This window comes from Epinephelus moara, chromosome 10 (assembly GCF_006386435.1).
Source record: "Epinephelus moara isolate mb chromosome 10, YSFRI_EMoa_1.0, whole genome shotgun sequence".
NCBI lineage: Eukaryota > Metazoa > Chordata > Actinopteri > Perciformes > Serranidae > Epinephelus > Epinephelus moara.
The window spans coordinates 19,297,103-19,315,470 of NC_065515.1; the positions used below are offsets into that span (position 1 = coordinate 19,297,103).

At 41.1% G+C, this 18,368-nt stretch overlaps 1 protein-coding gene across 3 annotated transcripts in view; it reads right to left on the bottom strand.

Moving 5' to 3' along the window:
* Window positions 1-18,368, bottom strand: part of negr1 (neuronal growth regulator 1) — a 190,829-nt gene that overhangs the window by 128,078 nt on the left and 44,383 nt on the right. For all 3 annotated transcript variants that reach the window (XM_050055376.1, XM_050055374.1, XM_050055373.1), the window contains exon 2: window positions 4,168-4,406. In XM_050055376.1, the coding sequence (XP_049911333.1) occupies window positions 4,168-4,406 (239 nt within the window). The remainder of the gene's footprint in view (window positions 1-4,167; window positions 4,407-18,368) is intronic.

Here is an 18,368-nt window from a genome sequence, read left to right on the forward strand (position 1 = left end):
ACCGTCTTAACGGACGGGAAATGAGGCAATTTTGACAGCTGGAGCACAGTAAGTTACAGGAAACAAGCAAGTAGACATGGATGAGACATCATATAGTCAATTCCATCGACTAATCCATCCTGGGAGTTTCTTGTCACAGCTCCTGGACTTGCAGCCAGACCTCACTTAAACCATCTTAGGGCACTCGTGATAAACACTCCTACGGCAGCTCTGCACCAATTTATCAGCTGCGCATTGGCCAAAATTTGCCTTGTTGATTGCCATCGGCCTGTTGGCAAATAAAATTACACCCACCGAAGGCAGTGGCCGATGTTGTCTGTTGTGTCACATCAATTTTGTGCAGACTAAAAAGCAGGGCTTGAATCAGTTGTCTGACGGAGAAATTTGTTGATATTTTCACAGAAGTATAAAATAGATACTAAAAAAGGGAATTATGACATATTATACACAGTAAAAACGCTTTTAAAGCAGTATTTTTTTCATGTTTTTCACATAAAAGAAGGTTATTTTAAAGGTTGTCTCATAAATGTCTGATTGAATTTGTACTCATTCAAAGACGGTGTAATGAAGGACTGAATATTCTTTTCAGTGAAGATTTTGTTGTAATTCAGTCTAGCTTGCAAATGATGAGATGGGGCTTTATACTTGGCGTCTAAACATAACTTAAGTGAACATAAACAAAAGGTACATTCCAGCTTGTGAACGCAGGTACAACTTGCTTGTTAGACCTGAGCTAAAACTCTAACAAAAACATTGCCTTTTCCTCCTTTTTCATCAAGCATTATGGGCAGCAAAGGATTATGGGTAATGACGTCTCTCAACACAAACACAAAGTACTGACATCCAAATTCCCATTACTTCTTCTTCTTCTTCTTTACAGTCCATAAATGAACTTAATGTATTATTGTCCTTTAACTTTTTTCCAATATAATGAAATAGTAGCTTATTATTAACCCTTAAATTAAAACAAGCTCCAACTAAAATTAGTCACAGCTGATTTCTTTGGTTCCCTGGCACATAAGGGGGACTAAATAACAGCAAAACCAACAAACAACAACAACAAAACATAATTTTTAACATCAGTATCGCTATCAGCCCAGAATTTTTTTCTCTCCTGATCCCTCAACTCAGAGTACTGAGTCAGCTAACCTCACTTAGAGTTTCACAGTAAAGGCCCACTACTGCCTTCACATTAAAATGTAGCACGTGCAGAGAATACTTCTTCCACAAAATCACCATTTGTATATCAGTAAGTCATGCTGTGTTACTTTGAATTCATGGGAAGGAAAGGAAACTGCTTTTCTTGTATGCCTCCACAGGACACTGCGAAGATACTGATTTATTACTGATCGGGGGCCACGTTTAACAACAGCAAAACTATATCAAAACATCTGTTCACAAACTCTCACACGAGTCGTGCAGTATAACTCAAGCCTCATTTATCAAGCAGTATGCTCAGTACTTCCCAAAACCATGCTGTTTCACTAAAAAACCCTAGTGTTGGAGTCTGGCTTTGAAGAGAGCAAAGATAAGTTTAACTTTCAGTTCACTTTTAAATAGTAAGGTTGTCGCAAAACTTGGGACTTTGGGAAGTACCGAGGTTATGACTGCATAAATGAAACATGGGTTATGCAGTTTTGCTGTTGTCAAGCATGTTGCACAATTAATAAACCACTGCTTTTGCTGTTTTCCGTGAAGGTGTGCAAGAGAATAAAGTTTTCCTCACAAATTCAAGGTAACACGGCATGACTAACTGATACACAACTGGTCGTTCTGCGGGTGAAGTGTTCCTTTAAGTTGGATGGATGGGTTTTCAGAGAGTGACTTGACCATTCACAAGGAGAGAACATTGGGGTAAAAGAGAGAGTGTGGTGCAAAAAGAAAGGGCTGCTTGCTTGAGAGAACTTTAACAAGACATAAGACTGCTGATGGACACATTGGCAGTGGAAGAGATCGCCCCTGTGACCTTTCAGCTGTGGGACAGTTGCTGTAACTGCAAAAGCCCTGACAAGTTGACAAGTGCTGATGGAGCATTGCATTTATATTTCAGGCATCGAAATAAGGTGCATCTATATCAACAAACAATGAGCGAGCCAGTAAATGTTCAGCATCTTAATCAAGGATCCTTCTGTAAGGGTTTAATTCTGTGACTCGCTGATAACGGACAGGCTTTCTCATCCTCACCTCACCAAGGGGAGTGAGGTGAGTTGCACTCTTATCATCGGCCGTGTTCCTGCCAGTTTTATAGAAAACCACATAAACAGACACAGTGATTCAAAAAACACTCAAGGCATGTTCATACCAAACCAGAGCACCACCCCTACACCCTCTCAGTTTTATGAGTACAGCGCAAGAAGATGGATGTTGACATATGATAGCCAGCAGGTTAGAAAATATGGAATAACAAAATGAGCTGAGGGTGCACTGCTCTCTGGGTTATTGCACATTCTGTGCTATTGTTGATGTTTTCTTAACAGGTAGGAACACCTGAGAAGGTAAATGATTATTTGTTTTGACTACTGTCTTCATCCCCGGTGAAATCTGCAACCACACAGGATGACAGCTTACCAAAACACTGTCCAGGTTGTTTGTAAAGTGATGTGAGTTCTGTTTTCTCTTAGTTTTTTATACAACCTCTAGTGTTTGTTGTACCAGGGCTATGTGGATAAAGACAAAACAAATACTTAAAATTATGTTTTAGACCAAACACAACAATCTGCATGTATGATCACACCCTTAAAGTAAATTTCCTAAGCTCGCTCCATATGTCACAACGGCAATACCAGCTGGAGAGCTGTTTCTACTTGCGCATTTCACATATCACAGCTCACACTTTTACAAGCAGTGTATTTGACCCTTAACTCTTCTATTAATACGGCACTGCTTGTGTGAAAGTATGCATATTCCAGCATTATGTTCATCTGAAATCCTAAGCATGGCTTGAACAGAATAAGAATTATTCTGTATACACTTGTGATACATCTGATATCTGCTCAGGGATACAACAAGGGTGTTAACAGTGGGCAATGAATGCAGGCCATCACACTGTGTTGTGAAATAAATACTGAAATTAGAAACAGAAGGTAAAAAAAAGAGTGTTTTCATCTGACGGGCTGTCTGATAACATCATCAATATTCCATCCTAAACATATGCAGAGCCAAGTGGACCATGCACGCTGTAAATCTTTGCGTCAGCCTATTAAAGAAATAGAACATGGCACTCGGAAGATGGATTTTTCTGTGAGGCTGTTTTCCTGCTGCTAATCCACAGTCTGAGGTATCAGCATACAAACTCAGCCACTACCCTATTACCCCAACAAGTAACAATTAGGATGCTGTCGCCAATTAGCTCTCTGTGCCCACAACAGCCTTCTTAATGTCCCATAAAACACAAATACACCTACTGACCTTGTTAGACACGGAGATCCACAAGATGAAGCCCAATTTGGACAGCCTCTTAAGAGCTCATTGGCACTTTTATTTTGTTAAAGGCTGAAATTCAATGCCCTAACACCCTAACCAATGCAACAACACATACACAACAGCTACACAAAATTAATTTAAGAGTCTTAAGACACATCTTATTTGTTACCTGCTGTGACAAAACCCAGGGAGGCTTGATTAAAGCTACAGTACATAGTCTGCCTCCAGTCATTTAAACCAACAAGCTTCTACTTTGTGTTGCAGTTGCATAGCCCACGGGCACAAAATGTACCCTGCAATGTCAGTTTGCCTCTACGGAGGAAAGTTCTCTGCTGAAAATTTTTTGTTTTATTATTTTATACAAGAAAAAAATAGCTCAAGCTTGCCCCGGGTATAAGACATTTTCGCAGCACAGATGGTGCCACATACACCTGTGACCATTAGGTACATGGACAACACAAGACATTGTCGGATTCGCTATGGAAAGTCTGTTGGCTAAATGATCCGTGTAATAAGTAACAAACAAGATGTTGGATTAAAAAAGGCAGAGGAAGAGAGAAAATCAGCAGTAACAACAAATAAAGTTCAAAATATCACACCAAATATCAGAGAGCATGCCTCACAGAGGGGCAGAAAAATCCATCAGTAACTATTGATGGAAAATGAGGTTAATACTAGTTCAGGGAAAAGGGCATACACACAGACAAGTGCTTGCACAGAACAACAAGGATTACGTATACGCACCTTTTACAATTAGGTTGAGGAGCTTTGGCCGTGGGTTGCGCTCGCTCTGAATGGAGCACGTGTACTGGCCGTCATCAGTTACATCCACTTTCTGTATCTGAAGGCTGTACTCGTGTTTGTCTCCAACGCTGGACACAATGGATACACGTGGATCCACAGACCACTTGTCATTCCCTGCGAAAATGATGCTTGAGCGGTTCAGCCAGGCTCCTTTAGAGATCCCATCCAATAGGTAGCACCTACAGTGACAAGAAAGATTTCAGTTAGATCTGGAGAAACTATGTAAAGTAGATGTTTTGAAATTTGTCGTTTGCTGGCTGAATATTGTTGTTTCCATGACAGACATTTGGTCTCATTCGCCTATATGTATGTAGAACAGTTCTTACTCTGTGCATAAAATAAGCACATGTGCAAAATTAGCATCAGATTCATGACACATGCATATTTTGTTCTCACCACAGTGCGTGTGTTATAGAATCAGAATCACTGTAAATTGACAGTCGTGTGCCCGCTATAATGCAATCAGCATACTGCCACATCTGCGTCTCTCTATAGAGGGGAACACATTTGCCTCAAGGTGTATCATGGAGAAAGCAATGAAGTTGTAGGCCTTTCTATTTAGACCGGCGCTCGTCTGACTCAATGAGCTTCTGTGCTGCATTCTAAAGTGCTAACATTATCCAATTAGACGTGGTGAAACTTTAATGTTTTGTGAAGTAAATGTCTTGCCTTCCATTTGGTATTGGCTTTGCTAACAGACAGCCGGCCAGCCACATTAACATGTGAAAACTTGCCCACTGCCCAACCTTCAATCTTTCACTGGTTTCTAGGCTCTGCACTACGCACCACCTGGGTTGTGAGAGGGCTAACATTAGCTAGCTAGCAACACCGCTTATTTGGCAATTATAGCTGGTATCGCTGGTGGCTGAACACATTGCTGTGGAAACATTGTGCCCACCTTCCAGTTTCCCCCCAGGCCGCCATGGTAAGTAAGCCGCTTAAATTTAAAACACAAACCCCTTTTAGCATTGTTTACCATGTTAGCACTACTAGCCGTGCTGACACTGCTTAAGGGGTGTTGACGGTTTAAAATTGAGCCGTTTTCCACAGCAACACTGTTGGGTCAGGATGGGGTTACTAGCAGTGGACGAATGAGCAGCGCAACTCCCCAGCTAGCTGATGCCAGACCTGGGTGGTGCGCAGTGCAGTAACTGAAGAGTAGCAAAAATTAAACAGTAAATTAAACAGTAAATTAACAGTTTCAAATGTTGTTGTCTATTAAAGCCTCTTTCAACAACTGAGATTTTAGTATGCTTTGCATTTAGTCAAAAGGTGTGTTTACATTTTTTAAGAAAGCCAGGCCTTCATCATTTGTGCGTACACATGGTCTGAGGCAGGATTAAATTTGTTTGCAGAGTACACAAAAATTCAGGTAAGAAAATATTGATGAATCCCAGATTGGTGCATTAAATGTTAGTATACATACACAAATGTTTAAGCACATATTTGTGCATACGCACTGTTCGTGAATGAGGCCCACTGTCGTTATCTTTCTTGCTAATTAACAATCTCTCCGTCTTTAGCGGGCAACTTTAGCACAGGATCGTGTGTTCACTAAGTTCTCCCAAAAAAGAAGCCCTGAGGTAAAATAAATATGTTTGCCTGATACATTAAAACACTTTAGGTATATGTAAAAAATGTGTAATGCGCCAGAAAGTGAGTCATAAGTAACAGCAATGTCAGCACCTGAGTGTGACTCAAACTGTTAGAACTGTGTTAACACTTGATTCGACTTGAGGCGAAAATAGCTAGAGCCATGAGTAATGGCTGTGCATAAGGATGGCTGCTCTGTTGTTGTTGGATCTTCTAAATGGGCGAAGACATTTGGTGAAAGTTCTTCTTTGTCATTCTTTTCTTTGACAAGTCAAAGGTTTGATTTGGCACACGTAGGTATCTATATTCAGGCAGCTGATTCAGAGTGAGTCTTCCCACATCTATGACTTCACAACGCTTGGGATTCATATTTGAAAAATGTTTCAGTCTTTAACAAAACTTTCTTTTCTTGCATACGATCCCGGTGAATGAAATGTAAGAAAAAAATCAGAAGGAAAGTATGTAGCTCCATATACAGGAGTGACATGTCATTGTTATGGGGATGTTCACCTTTCAGAGACCTGAAAAGCCTGGGTCTTAAGTTAAGTAACTGAATATGAGGACCATTGACCTGTGACTTATAATATATTAAGTCTTTTAAAAGGTATAGTATGCTCTGTGAGTACAGCAGGCACTGAAAAATACTTATGCAGTGTACAGGGTGGTCGAAAGAGAGGTTGCGTCAAGAATTGAAATATCCTGTAGACTAAACATAAATACACGGTATAAATAATGTTTTTTTATACTTGTCAATTCAAAACTCCTGGCTGTATCTGCACAGTTTTAAAATGTGATCATCAATTGAAAGAATAGGCCTTAAACCCAGACACGAATCATCACACATCCCTGGCTCTGAAAAGGCTGTATTCAGGGACCAGACTCTGATTCCTGTGTGACCATTACCGAGCTCAACGCAATTTACTTTTGAAAAATAATTGCAAGGACAAAGGGTCAGTAAATTGTGCAACATGATGATGCTGGGGTCACCGCCGTTGAAAGGCGGTTGTTTTACTCATCATTCCAGCGCTGTTTGGACTTAAGAAATCGCATCATATTCTGTGACAAACACTGTAATAATGAGTAGGAAAAGAGGCAATCAAGTTTGGCTCTTTAGCTGTTGTCAACATGCCATGCAGACTGCCAGCACCAGTAGTAAAGCCACCGAGGAAATCAGTTTGGCACTAACCACAAAGCCCTTTACCCACTATGCCAAGAAAATGTCTGTCAGGGAAGCGGGTAGAGGACAATGGTCTAGTTCAGGCTGGTCTCCCTTGGAGGAGGCACTGCCCTAGAGGTATTGTGACAAATAAGTGGCAAACAATGGAGAATGGACAGTAATAAGAACAACACAAGAGAGAAGTGCAGGTTTGTTGGAAAATCCTCACAGACCTGTCAGTTAGTTAGCCCATTGACCACCTGAGCGGAGGAGGTCTTGGCCCTCAGGCAGGATTTACTGAAGGAGCCTCAAGGCAAGCTTATTCCTTTTCTGTTTGTTTGTTTGTTGTTTCCTTTTTGACAACAAGAAAGTCAAGTGCAAATTTAGCTCTCAAGATTTCTTGAAACTTGACCTATGTAAAAATGTATTAAACGGATAAATAAAGCTAATTTTAGATGCATTTTCTGCCTTTGAGAGACACAACTTTAAAGTGTAGCGAGGCTTGCTACCTACCTCGGCGATCACAGGCCTTCAGTGACTAATAATTTAACACACTTTTGTGGGAGCGCTGAGAGTGCCGGCTTAAGGCCTGAACATTAATGCACAATGCACCTGTGTTCAGCCCACAACCACTGATGTGAACAACTTGTCAACAACTTGCCAGACTTTCATCATTATATCCTTGTAAAACAGGGTAACCATAAAAAATGTTCTCTCCAGTGTAGCTGCTATTGATTTCTCTGTTTTCTCACCCAAAAATTGTCCTTTCTAAATCAAACATTCACTGCATGTAGGCTGTAGATGACTGTTAAAAAACTGAATGCCTTCAAAAGAGATCAGAAGCTGTGGCCAGCTGTCAGTAACAATGTGCTTTAATGGTGACGGGTTTTTACAGCTTGTGAAATGATCAAATGGTCTCCAGCCACTCCTGCAGCATATATGGTTATATATACTGCTGACCACAACTGCTGCTGCTCTCTGAAGAAGGAAACAAACCTTTAACAGCCACCTTTCAAGGACAGATTTGGGATTAACAAAGCTGTGGTGCCAGACGCACGGTCACCTGGCCAGAATCTCTGCCTGGACTCTCAACACTTTCCTTCATCTTGATGAAACAGTCCTTGATGTTCTTTCCCTATTTTTGCTGCTTGCTTATCACTGCTGACTGTCTTTGCACTCTCCCTCCCGAAATTATTATTGTTATCCCACCGTCTTTGTAATCTCACACCAAGGAGTCGTACAGATGCCTGTATATATACACCACCTCACAAAGATGTGTGTCAATGCAGGCCATTTTTACATTAGTGCATTGTCTAAGGTGTTGTTGTTTACTGTGGCTGATCCCTTTGTAGCTGCTTTCTTAAAGGAAAAGGAACTATATTGGAACTCGTCACAAGTCTGGCATGAGTTTGACAACCCGGTACGGCAGATACAGGCAGCTGTTATACATGCACACACATATATAGTATGTACACAGTATTGAGACTAAATTGGATTGGTAATTGTCAGTGGCTTAAATCTGCCTCAAACATCAACATACTCCCTGAAATTAATTCTGTCAACTCAATCTGTCTGCAGAGATTTAATACTGTTTAACTCTCACATGTTCAATGCAGTTTGCATGTTGTTATTAGATGGAGAGGTGTGTCATCACCAAGATAATTAAGCTGGACTGTTTACCTGCTTGTCATCTTTACAGATAAATTTAAGCTGGAACAGATCCGGCTTAATGCCAGCACAAAGCAAGCGAGGATTTCAGAGATTACAATCTTTTGTTATTTAAGATATTTTAAAGATGGCCGTTGCCAAACAAGTTTACACAATGCTGATAGAGCCTAAAGCTGCCAGAGAGAGATCTCTGTATTAAGCAGTATATCATTGTGGTGTCTGTGGTGACTTTCCCACACTGGAGGACTGGAAGTGACGATGTTTTCTGTCAGCCAGCCGGAGCTTAAGACGGCAGGAAGTGGGGAGAGACCATAGCGAGAGAGCAGCAACTAGTATGGTGGAAGCTACATCCTAAGAAGCATCCACAAAAAGTGTCTGGATTGGATGCTCCAGATAAAAAAAAAAGGTCAGAGGAAGGATTAAAGTTAAAAAGGAGCACTCCTGGAGGCGGGGGAGATGCAGTGAGCACACCTACACTCTTAAAGCCAGAGGGGGGAGACAGAAGTTCCGCACTCCATCTTTAACTAGTTGGCTTCTTGTACATCTTTCTTTTCATTTCTTTGAAAGAAACTTTTTTCTTTTTTGCATATCCTTTCATTCCACGCTTTGATACTTTCTGTCCAAAGTCAGCTCGGGCTTTCTTCTGCCACATTTCCCTTGTTCATCCCCTCAATCAGCCATAGCAGCACAAAACTGCTAACACCTAAGATGGGCTTTGCTTTCATCAAGCCCCTTTTTCTCCAGGAGCCCACCAGGATACAGACTTCCCATGGTTTGTACAAAGCTGAGGTAATTATTCCACAGACCTCGGAGCATCTACTCCGAAGCAGCTTTGACATCTAAAACATGCACTAATTGATACTTTTATTTATCCCCGCTTCTAACGAGTGACTGCAGAGGAACCAGGCTCATTACAAGCTATTTTTTTTTTGTATTTTGGCTCTCTCTAATAACAGAGTTCAATTCAAACCCCAGTGATTACGCACAATGTGCAAAAAGGAAAGTGATAAGCTGGTGTTTGAGCACCTCACATGAATGGAAAATGATGACAAACCATTAATTACAGTATGGCAGCTGGTAAGAGAAGCAGATTGTAATCCGTTTAGCCAAACTCGTTCGGGCTCTTTGATCGGATGCCATAATTAACACTGGGGCATCATTCTGACCCAGATTCTTATTTGTTTTATAAAAACTGTTCACTCGATTCCTCAACTGTAAATATTCTTCCTGGCACCGACACCGCAGATCTCGTCTTGCAAACATATTTCAATGTTTCACAGTCTAGTAGATCATATTCAGCAGTTTTCTCCCTTCGTTTGGCAGAAGAAATGAATACACTTCTGGATGAGTCCCTCTGTAGTCTGAGATTTGTTGTTATATAACAGTTATATAATAAACACACAGTACGTTTAAACTGCAAGCCATGCAGACCCATGCAAACGAAGTATTATCACTCTGTTCTTCCCGACTCAAATTAAAAGGGAAACAACGTCAGCCTTACGGTTAGCTATTTTCTCCAATGAATACACTGAGATGTAGTCTTAGTTTTTCCTTGCTATCTCCTTTGTGGTCAGAAGTGAAATGTTGAATAAGGGAGGGGGGAAGGGTCAGACATGGGTCACACGACTTGTTACAAGTTTGATCACTTTAGACTCCACTTGATGAAATATAAACTCATACCAATGACCCGTGACTTTACCTGGGTTTGAGTCTTTCTGACTTGAAAATACTTGATACCTTCCCCAAAACCAGTTTAACCAATTTTAAGTTACAGACATTTTTTCCAATAAGAGTTAAATACAACAAGACAGGACAGAAACGTACATGTTACTGGTTAATGGTGCTATATGAAGCTCTACCAAAAGTTCAGTCAGAAAGATACTTTTCATGCTTTCTCACCCTGCCATTCACTCCTTGCGCATATGCTCACTCACTATCCCTAGGTGTCATTGTCTGCGTAGGTCATTTGAGTCATCAGCTGATTCACAATCAGCCAATAGCACAGCGACACACCTTCTCTGTCAGCCTATCATCTTACTGCTCCTAATTTTAAATATGGTCTCTCTCTGCAGTCGTACGCGCCCTCCACCTCCCCATCACCATCTAGTCTTTACAGATTCATCAGCCTGATCTGCCTCAGCAGTCATCAGCCTCAGAGTCATCAGCCACCATTACCACCATTTATCCTGCTGCCGCTCAGATGTCCCTCGATCACAAAATACCTCCCTCTGATGTCCAAGCACCAAAGACTTCAGTTAAATCTCAATTAGCACAATGTATCTGTTAATCTGTACACTCATATTCTGTATTAAATACTTCCTTTACTTCATCATTCTGTCTCTCCTGTTTGAAATGAAGTTGCAATGTCAGCACCCCTTTTTTATGATTAAGTCGCACTTGTTTCAATGGAAGTGTTTCAACAAATGAATATAAATTTTACAGGACTGATGATTTTTGTAAATTTAATGTACAATAACTCACTTGTTAAAATGGCATTACATTTGGTGAAGAGCACATTATGACTTATTTAGGACTCGAAACTCAAAGTTTAGGACTTGGGACCTGAATTGTGACAGTTCAGTCTTGACTTGTGACTTGCAAAACAATGAATTTGTCCAAAATCATTATTAGTACACAATATTGATGATATTGATGATATATTGATGATTATAGCTTCAGTTAATTGGCCTATTAAGCATACTAAAGGCCAATTTAGTCGGCAGTACATCGTGTCCGTTGACATAACATTGTCACATGATGACAGAGTGAGACAGAGCACTGTTACTATAGCAACCAAAGGCCAAGCCCTGCTGAGGTTTCTGCTCACAGTAAGATGAAACATTGCATACTTTGTGGGAGGGGAAATATTAGAGGATGTATTATAGAGGAGGACAACAAGGTGGCTGGTAAAGGCGATGTACAAGAAAAATCTGAAAAATTCCACTTCCAATCACAGCTTGTCTGACACAGATGATCACATCTGTGATCGCTCAAAAAAAGCAACACTCAGATCTATCAAAACAGTCAGCCCTGTATCATTTCTCTCCTGCAGCATGCTGAATGACACTTAATCACTGAAGTATAAATCAGGCTTCAGCCAGTGAGAAGACCACCTGGAATGTTTCACATTCCAGTCAGTGCTGAACTGGAGTGTGCCAGAAAATAAGTGCTGCACAGTATCATTGTAGTGGAACATCTGCTTAAAGACAATGCTTTTGTGTGTCTGTTAATAGCGGCACCCACTTAACCGGCTTGAATGAAATAAGTGTTTTGAAGAGCATAATGAGAGAGTGACACAGCCATAAAAATGTAAGAGGAAAACCCTTTAATCGTGAAGTCAGGGACGGATGTTTCATTCAATTTTCGCCGTTTCACACATGAAGAGAGAGATGCTATGATGACTGTACCTGCACTGTAAGCTCTACAACCTTTACAACGACTCAGTGCCCTCAACAGAGCTCAACTGTCCAATGAATCCTCAAATGAGAAAATGTATTTCACACTGACTGACTGGACGTTGAAGCACCAGTGAAAGGAGGCTAGGTGTGATCAATGTGTGAAAATCTCAGGTCTTTTCAACTGCTAAGTCACGAGTTATTTTTTTGCTAATAGTTTTGATTTATTAGTCACATTAAAGAATGACAGGAGTGATGGAAATGAGAGAGGGTGATGCAAAGTCAAAGGTGATATGTAGGGCTGCAATTAACACATTTTCTTTATCAATTAGTCTGCTAGTGCTTTCATGATAAATCGATAAGTCAGTTGACATATCCACATTGCTTGTTTCGAGCAACACCAGAGAAAGCCTAATCAGTTGACTGTCATAGAACACAAGAAAAAACAGCATCTCTTCACATTTAAGGAGCTGAAACCAGTGATGTCTTTTGCTTTCTTTTGGCATTTTTTTGCTGAAAAAATCTTAAAAATATTTGCAAATTAATTTTCTTTGAATAATAGGTTATTTAACAGATAGTTAAAGATATTGCCATACATTACCAAGGAAGACCGAATCACCATGATGATGCGCTATCAACAACAATCACGTCCAGGTAGACAACTGGCAATTGATTTCAATTGCGAAGATATGTGACACTGGCAAACTTGTTTATTTTCAGCCGTAACTGTTACGTTTAAAGCTATATAGCTGTCTGACTTTTCTGCTGTGCTTATTTAATATACTGTGTTGCTTTATTATTGTCTGGATAAACTGACTCTACCAGCAAGGAAGCTAAGTAATGTCCTGCTGTGGACAGGGCTGCAATATTATGTTAAGCATACTCTATATTTAAAATATATTCACGGCTTTACCTTAGACACTAACTGATGGAGGCAGTGGTAGACCAGTAACTAAAGTATCAAAAAATCACCAGTTGAGGTAGCATTTGCTCAGCGCCATTACATTTTATGTACGCGATGTGGGGGGTTGTCTACCCAGAAGTTATTGTTAACAAACACTGATTTGGTCTATCTATCTCATAATGAAAACATAAAACAAACTACTTTTGAAACCCCTTATCTCCATATTAGGATAAAAAAGTCCTTTTTTACAATACATTAAGGGCCCTATTTTCATGGTGGTGCTATGACCAGTGCATGCAACACTCCAACAGGTTAGACTGACTTTGAAATTGGCTTCAACAGTCTGTGTGGAATTTTGGTGCCCAGTGCACGATGCACAGGTGGATTGAGGCACAAAAGGAGGGAGTTTCATCCCAAAAAAAAACAAACTGTGTCTTAGAGTCACTTTATCACCTCTTTCTAAGTATCTGTACACGATGCAATCGATCTGAATTTTCCAGTTTTTCAAAATGACGATATCCTCCGTGGGTCAGTGAATAGGCTAAGTGAGATGTTGCTTGTTTGAAAAACTGCTCACCCTAGCTCTCTTTTTGCAAAGTTTCTAGCACTTGCTCCAACTCCAGCCTATGTTCAGAGCAACAGCGTGCCGTTCCTTAGGCTCAATAGGCTCCCTAAATGTTATTCCCACAAGTAGTATGTCTTAACATTTCTTCTCACTCCATATGCCAGTTTTCTTGCTCGCTGTATGTTAGGAAGAGGTGTTCTACTTTATGAAAAGCTTCTCCTTCAGTTCATTAAATCCCTGCAGCTATCTGAAGGCAGCAGAACAGATATGTTGATAAATCTGCAGATTTGAAAAGTGCCATACCAGACTGCAGTGCCATTACACAGGGCATCCTACACAGACGACAACACAAATGAAATTAAACAGAAGCTGATTCCTCATTTGTTGAGCTACTGTGATCATGCGACATGTGTCACTGCAATTGGCTCAGTCTTTTCCCGAACAATGAGAATGCTGTAACAGATAGAGAGCATTGTTAATCACCACGCCTTTGATTCATATTCACCTTCATTCAGTCTTTTTGCACTTTGCACTGCTGCACATACTTGAACCAAAATAGCAGGCGCACTTACCAGCGCGCCCACATAGCCCATGCACCCAAGACCTTGTACTTGTGTGATTAAAAAAAGGCCGAGTACATTTTGGAAAAAATCCTTCTCACTGTCCTTGTCTCACTTGAGTATTTTCGCTATGTGGATAAAAAATAAAATTGAATGTCCTTTAATTCAGAACTAACACACTATTTTTGGAAAAAAAATTCAACATGAATGACAAATTTCCTGCCATAAAATGTTATTTTGGAGCTTAAGCACATTTTGGAGCTGATGAGTTGTTTAGTTGATTGACAGAAAACTAACTGGCAACTTCTTAATTGTGAGAATTTGCTGTTTTTGTTTGTCTCCCATGAATGTCCAATCCATTCCTAATCATTTCTTTTGTGCACCAGCGGTGCTCCCTTGTCCCTTGAGCGTAGGTGCATGTTTGTGTCTGGTTGCTGGAGGCTGGGTATTTCAGGGGTGGGGTGTTGAGTTATTGCAGAGAATGAGGGAGAATGAGGACATACTGTAGTGCTGTGCAACCAAGGTACAGAGCACCAGGCTCTTAATCCCTAAAATAATCCTGTCGACTGTGGCCGGAGGGACACATCTGAAGCCTTCCAGCTATAATCCACACAGACCCAATGCTGAAACCAACACCTAACATCACAGACACAGAGAACAGTATAAAAACTGTCTCACAGCCAATAGAAACGCCAAATCTCACTTCAAGTGTGGAGACTTTGAAGTCGATCTATTCTGATTTTTTCTTTTTTATTTCACTATCATTCGGTATCTGAACTGACACTTAGATGGCGCCTTTGACCGAGGGAGCAGCAAGAAAACTGTCAGACCCCTGACTACATATAAAACCAACGGACCCACTCTGTTGTTACCAAAGCAGTTATTACAACAAACCCTGTACAGCCATCACCTTGTCCCCTCCAGCTTTGGGTCCCCCTCAAGGTGCACCTGCCCTCCTCTCCGCCAGTGCATACAAATGAAGTGACCCGTGCTTGAATGGCTTTGGTTGAATGGTTTTGTCTTGTTTCACATGCGTGGAAAGCAGCTGAGTCAAAGCCGTCCACAATATGTAACTAGGAAAAAGTCATCTCTTACGTGAGCAATAGGGAGAAGCTTTTCCCTCGCTTCCACCCTTCATATGTCCAAGCTGTTTATTTCAAATTTGAGCATAAGTCAACATCAGTCTTTCCACTAGATCTAATTCATCTACAGAAAATCATTCAAAGCTCTACACAAGTAATCTCTGGATTAATTCACATTATTGATTCTTTTCTCTTTTTTTTTCAAGAATGGACATTGACTGAATTAATGCTACTTCCAGTGAATAAAAATGAATGGGGATCACAAATTAGTGGTTGAATAAAAAGTTGAGAGCTGGATTTCTGAGAGGATAAAGAGTAGCCTTTTCCGAGGCGTAATGGGCGAGCATTTTTCCACCCCGGACAATTCCCCCTTATAAATATGTGAATGAGCTCTGTGTAATACATTCACATCAAAACTGAGTTCGCCTCACACCCAGATACTGTTAAATGTCACATTCAAAACCAAGCTAGACAAAGCACGATCAAACATTTAGGCAGTCTACTGCGCCATTACCTGTTAGACAAACAGAATATTGTCTGGGAATCTGTTTCCTGAGGTGCAGAGTTATACAGATAGCATTTCTGTGAACACTCTACTGGAACACAAAATCAGCACCAGTGAATCACAACCACCACATAAGGATAACTACTAGAATTATTACACACAGTGCACCTATGCTTAAACAGCATATTATTTTTCTAACATTAAGCCATCGTAAAAACAGATCCAAACAAAGGACAGGAGAACACCGACTGAACAGATTTACTGGTAAACAGTTCTCATTTGAACTTCCTGTAGCAATGACTCACAGTGATAAACACTTAGGAGATGAATGAGTCTGTATTTCTTTCATGAAATTGAAACATGCTGCAGGCTTAAGACACATTTTAAATCACTGCAGTTATTTTGGTTCGCTCCGGGCATCCTGCGGTGCAAAGCAGGCACAGTTTGACTTCTTGAATAATACAATCCACTTCATTGTACCAAGCTTTTCTAATTCCAGAAAGGCACTTTAGGATGTTTCCAAAGTAATCAGACCAACAGTATATCTGAGAGTGAGCCAAGTGATGTGATCTGCTAAGCACTCCGGGGCTGACCCAAAGCTTAGATCGTTGCCATAGTAATCGACGTCCAACTCCAAAAATCCAATATAGTCCATAAATTAGGAAATAGCAATCCAGCATGATTCATTATGCATCAAGTTTAATTATTTTTAGTTTCAGACAAGGACATTTCAGCTGAATGATACTTCTTTGATTTTGACTCTTGTCTTACATCAGTCACCAGCAGTCCAGCACTACTGAAACTGGGACAGTTTGACCTCACCTGACCACTACTTGAGACTCTTGCAAGATGTCGAAAAGGTCAAGCGTCCGGAATATTCTCAAAATTTGCAAAGATGACCATCAAAAAGTGGAGTGCCAAATAAGACAAAGGAAACTGGCACATCACAAATCTACAAGAACTGTGGCAAATCACTTGAAAATGTAAGCAACGGCTCATCCGTCTTTCAAAGTATTCTTTTTTTCTAGCTATCATGGCTGGTGTTATTCTGACCTGCATGCAGACAACGTGGCTAATTGTCACATTATTTTAGGTGCATCAAAACTGATGTTTCAAAAAGTCTGACTTGTGTCCTCACCTCTCATCCCTCCCCCCTTAAAGCTTCGATTAAACAGGGATATTTCTCAATGAAGCTTTGATGCCCATTCATCAATCCATCCATCCATCCATCCATCCATCCATCCATCCATTTTCAACCACTTATCAAAAGCCCAAGCTGAGGGGCAGCAGGCTAAGCACAGTATCCCCGACGCCCCTCTCCCAAGTAATGCTTTCCAGCTCCTCCTGGGGCACCCCGAGGCGATCCCAGGCCAGACAAGATATGTTATCCCTGCAGCTTGTTCTGGGTCTGCCCCGGGGCTCCTACCACTTGGACATGCCTGTAACACCTCTAACAGGAGGCCCCTAGAAGGCATCCTGATCAGATACCTGAACCACCTCAACAAACCCCTTTCGGAGCAGCGGCGCTCCTCAGAACCCCCGTCAGATGTCCGAGCTCCTTACCCAATCTCTAAGCCCAGCCACCCTACAGAATAAACTCATTTCGGCCAATTGTATCCGCAACCTCGTTCTTTCGGTCATTACCCAGAGCTCATGACCATAGGTGAGGGTTGGGATGTAAATGGACCAGTAAATTGAAAGCTTTGCCTTCCGGCTCAGCTCACTCTTCGCCACGATGGTCCAGCACAGCAACTGCATCACTGCAGACGCCAGGCCAAACCTCCAATCCATCTCATGCTCCATTCTACTTGTGAACAAGACCCCAAGATATCTGAACTCCCTTGCTTGGGGCAGTAACTGAATTCCAACGGCCTTGATGCCCACAAACTGATATTCGTGACAGCTATAATGCACTCAATGTCTGAGTAGAGCTAGAAGGGAGCATCAATGTGTGTCTTTTCAGATCATCCTCCTTTCAATAATAATACTGTATTTCATTCGTTTAGAGAGGCTAACACTACCTTGAAGTGTCAAAGGAGAGCTGTTATTATAAACAGAGTAAACAGGCCTTCACCCCTGCTATTAACAGGACTTTAACCTTGTACTTTAATTGTAACACAGCCTTAAGGACTCCTGGTGGAGAGCTCTGTTGGTAAAGCCTGTATGTATCACTAATATGGAAGAGCGCTAGGGTTGGGTACTGAAACTTGGTACTTTTTGTACTTGGTACCGATTCACGTCGGTACTACCGAGTACCGATTCACTTAAAATGAAACGGTGCCAAATTTCGGTACCTGAGGTGGAGGCGGAGCGAGAGCTCATGACTCGCACCTCAGACTCAGCAACAATGGCGACAAAAACAATGTGCAGACAAAAGTTAACGTGCAGCACTGTTCCTAAATGTTCTCAATAAAATGTTGAAACTGAGAAGTTTGGACTATGGGCCCGAACGACGCATAGTGTGTCCAAATTCACACCCGTTCTCTGTGGATTTTCTCCGCGACCGTGCATCATAGCAAGAAGCCACGCATATCAGCGGAAACAACAGAATTGTAGCTTTCCAACAAGGCCAAGCACTTGTCGGTAATCCAATGTTTTCACAGCGAAAAATTACAATAAAATGATGTATAACAGAGCTTTCATACAGCTTTGCACACACATTACTCTTGGATGGATTACTCGCGAACGCAGGCTCGCACAGAAATGCCACGCA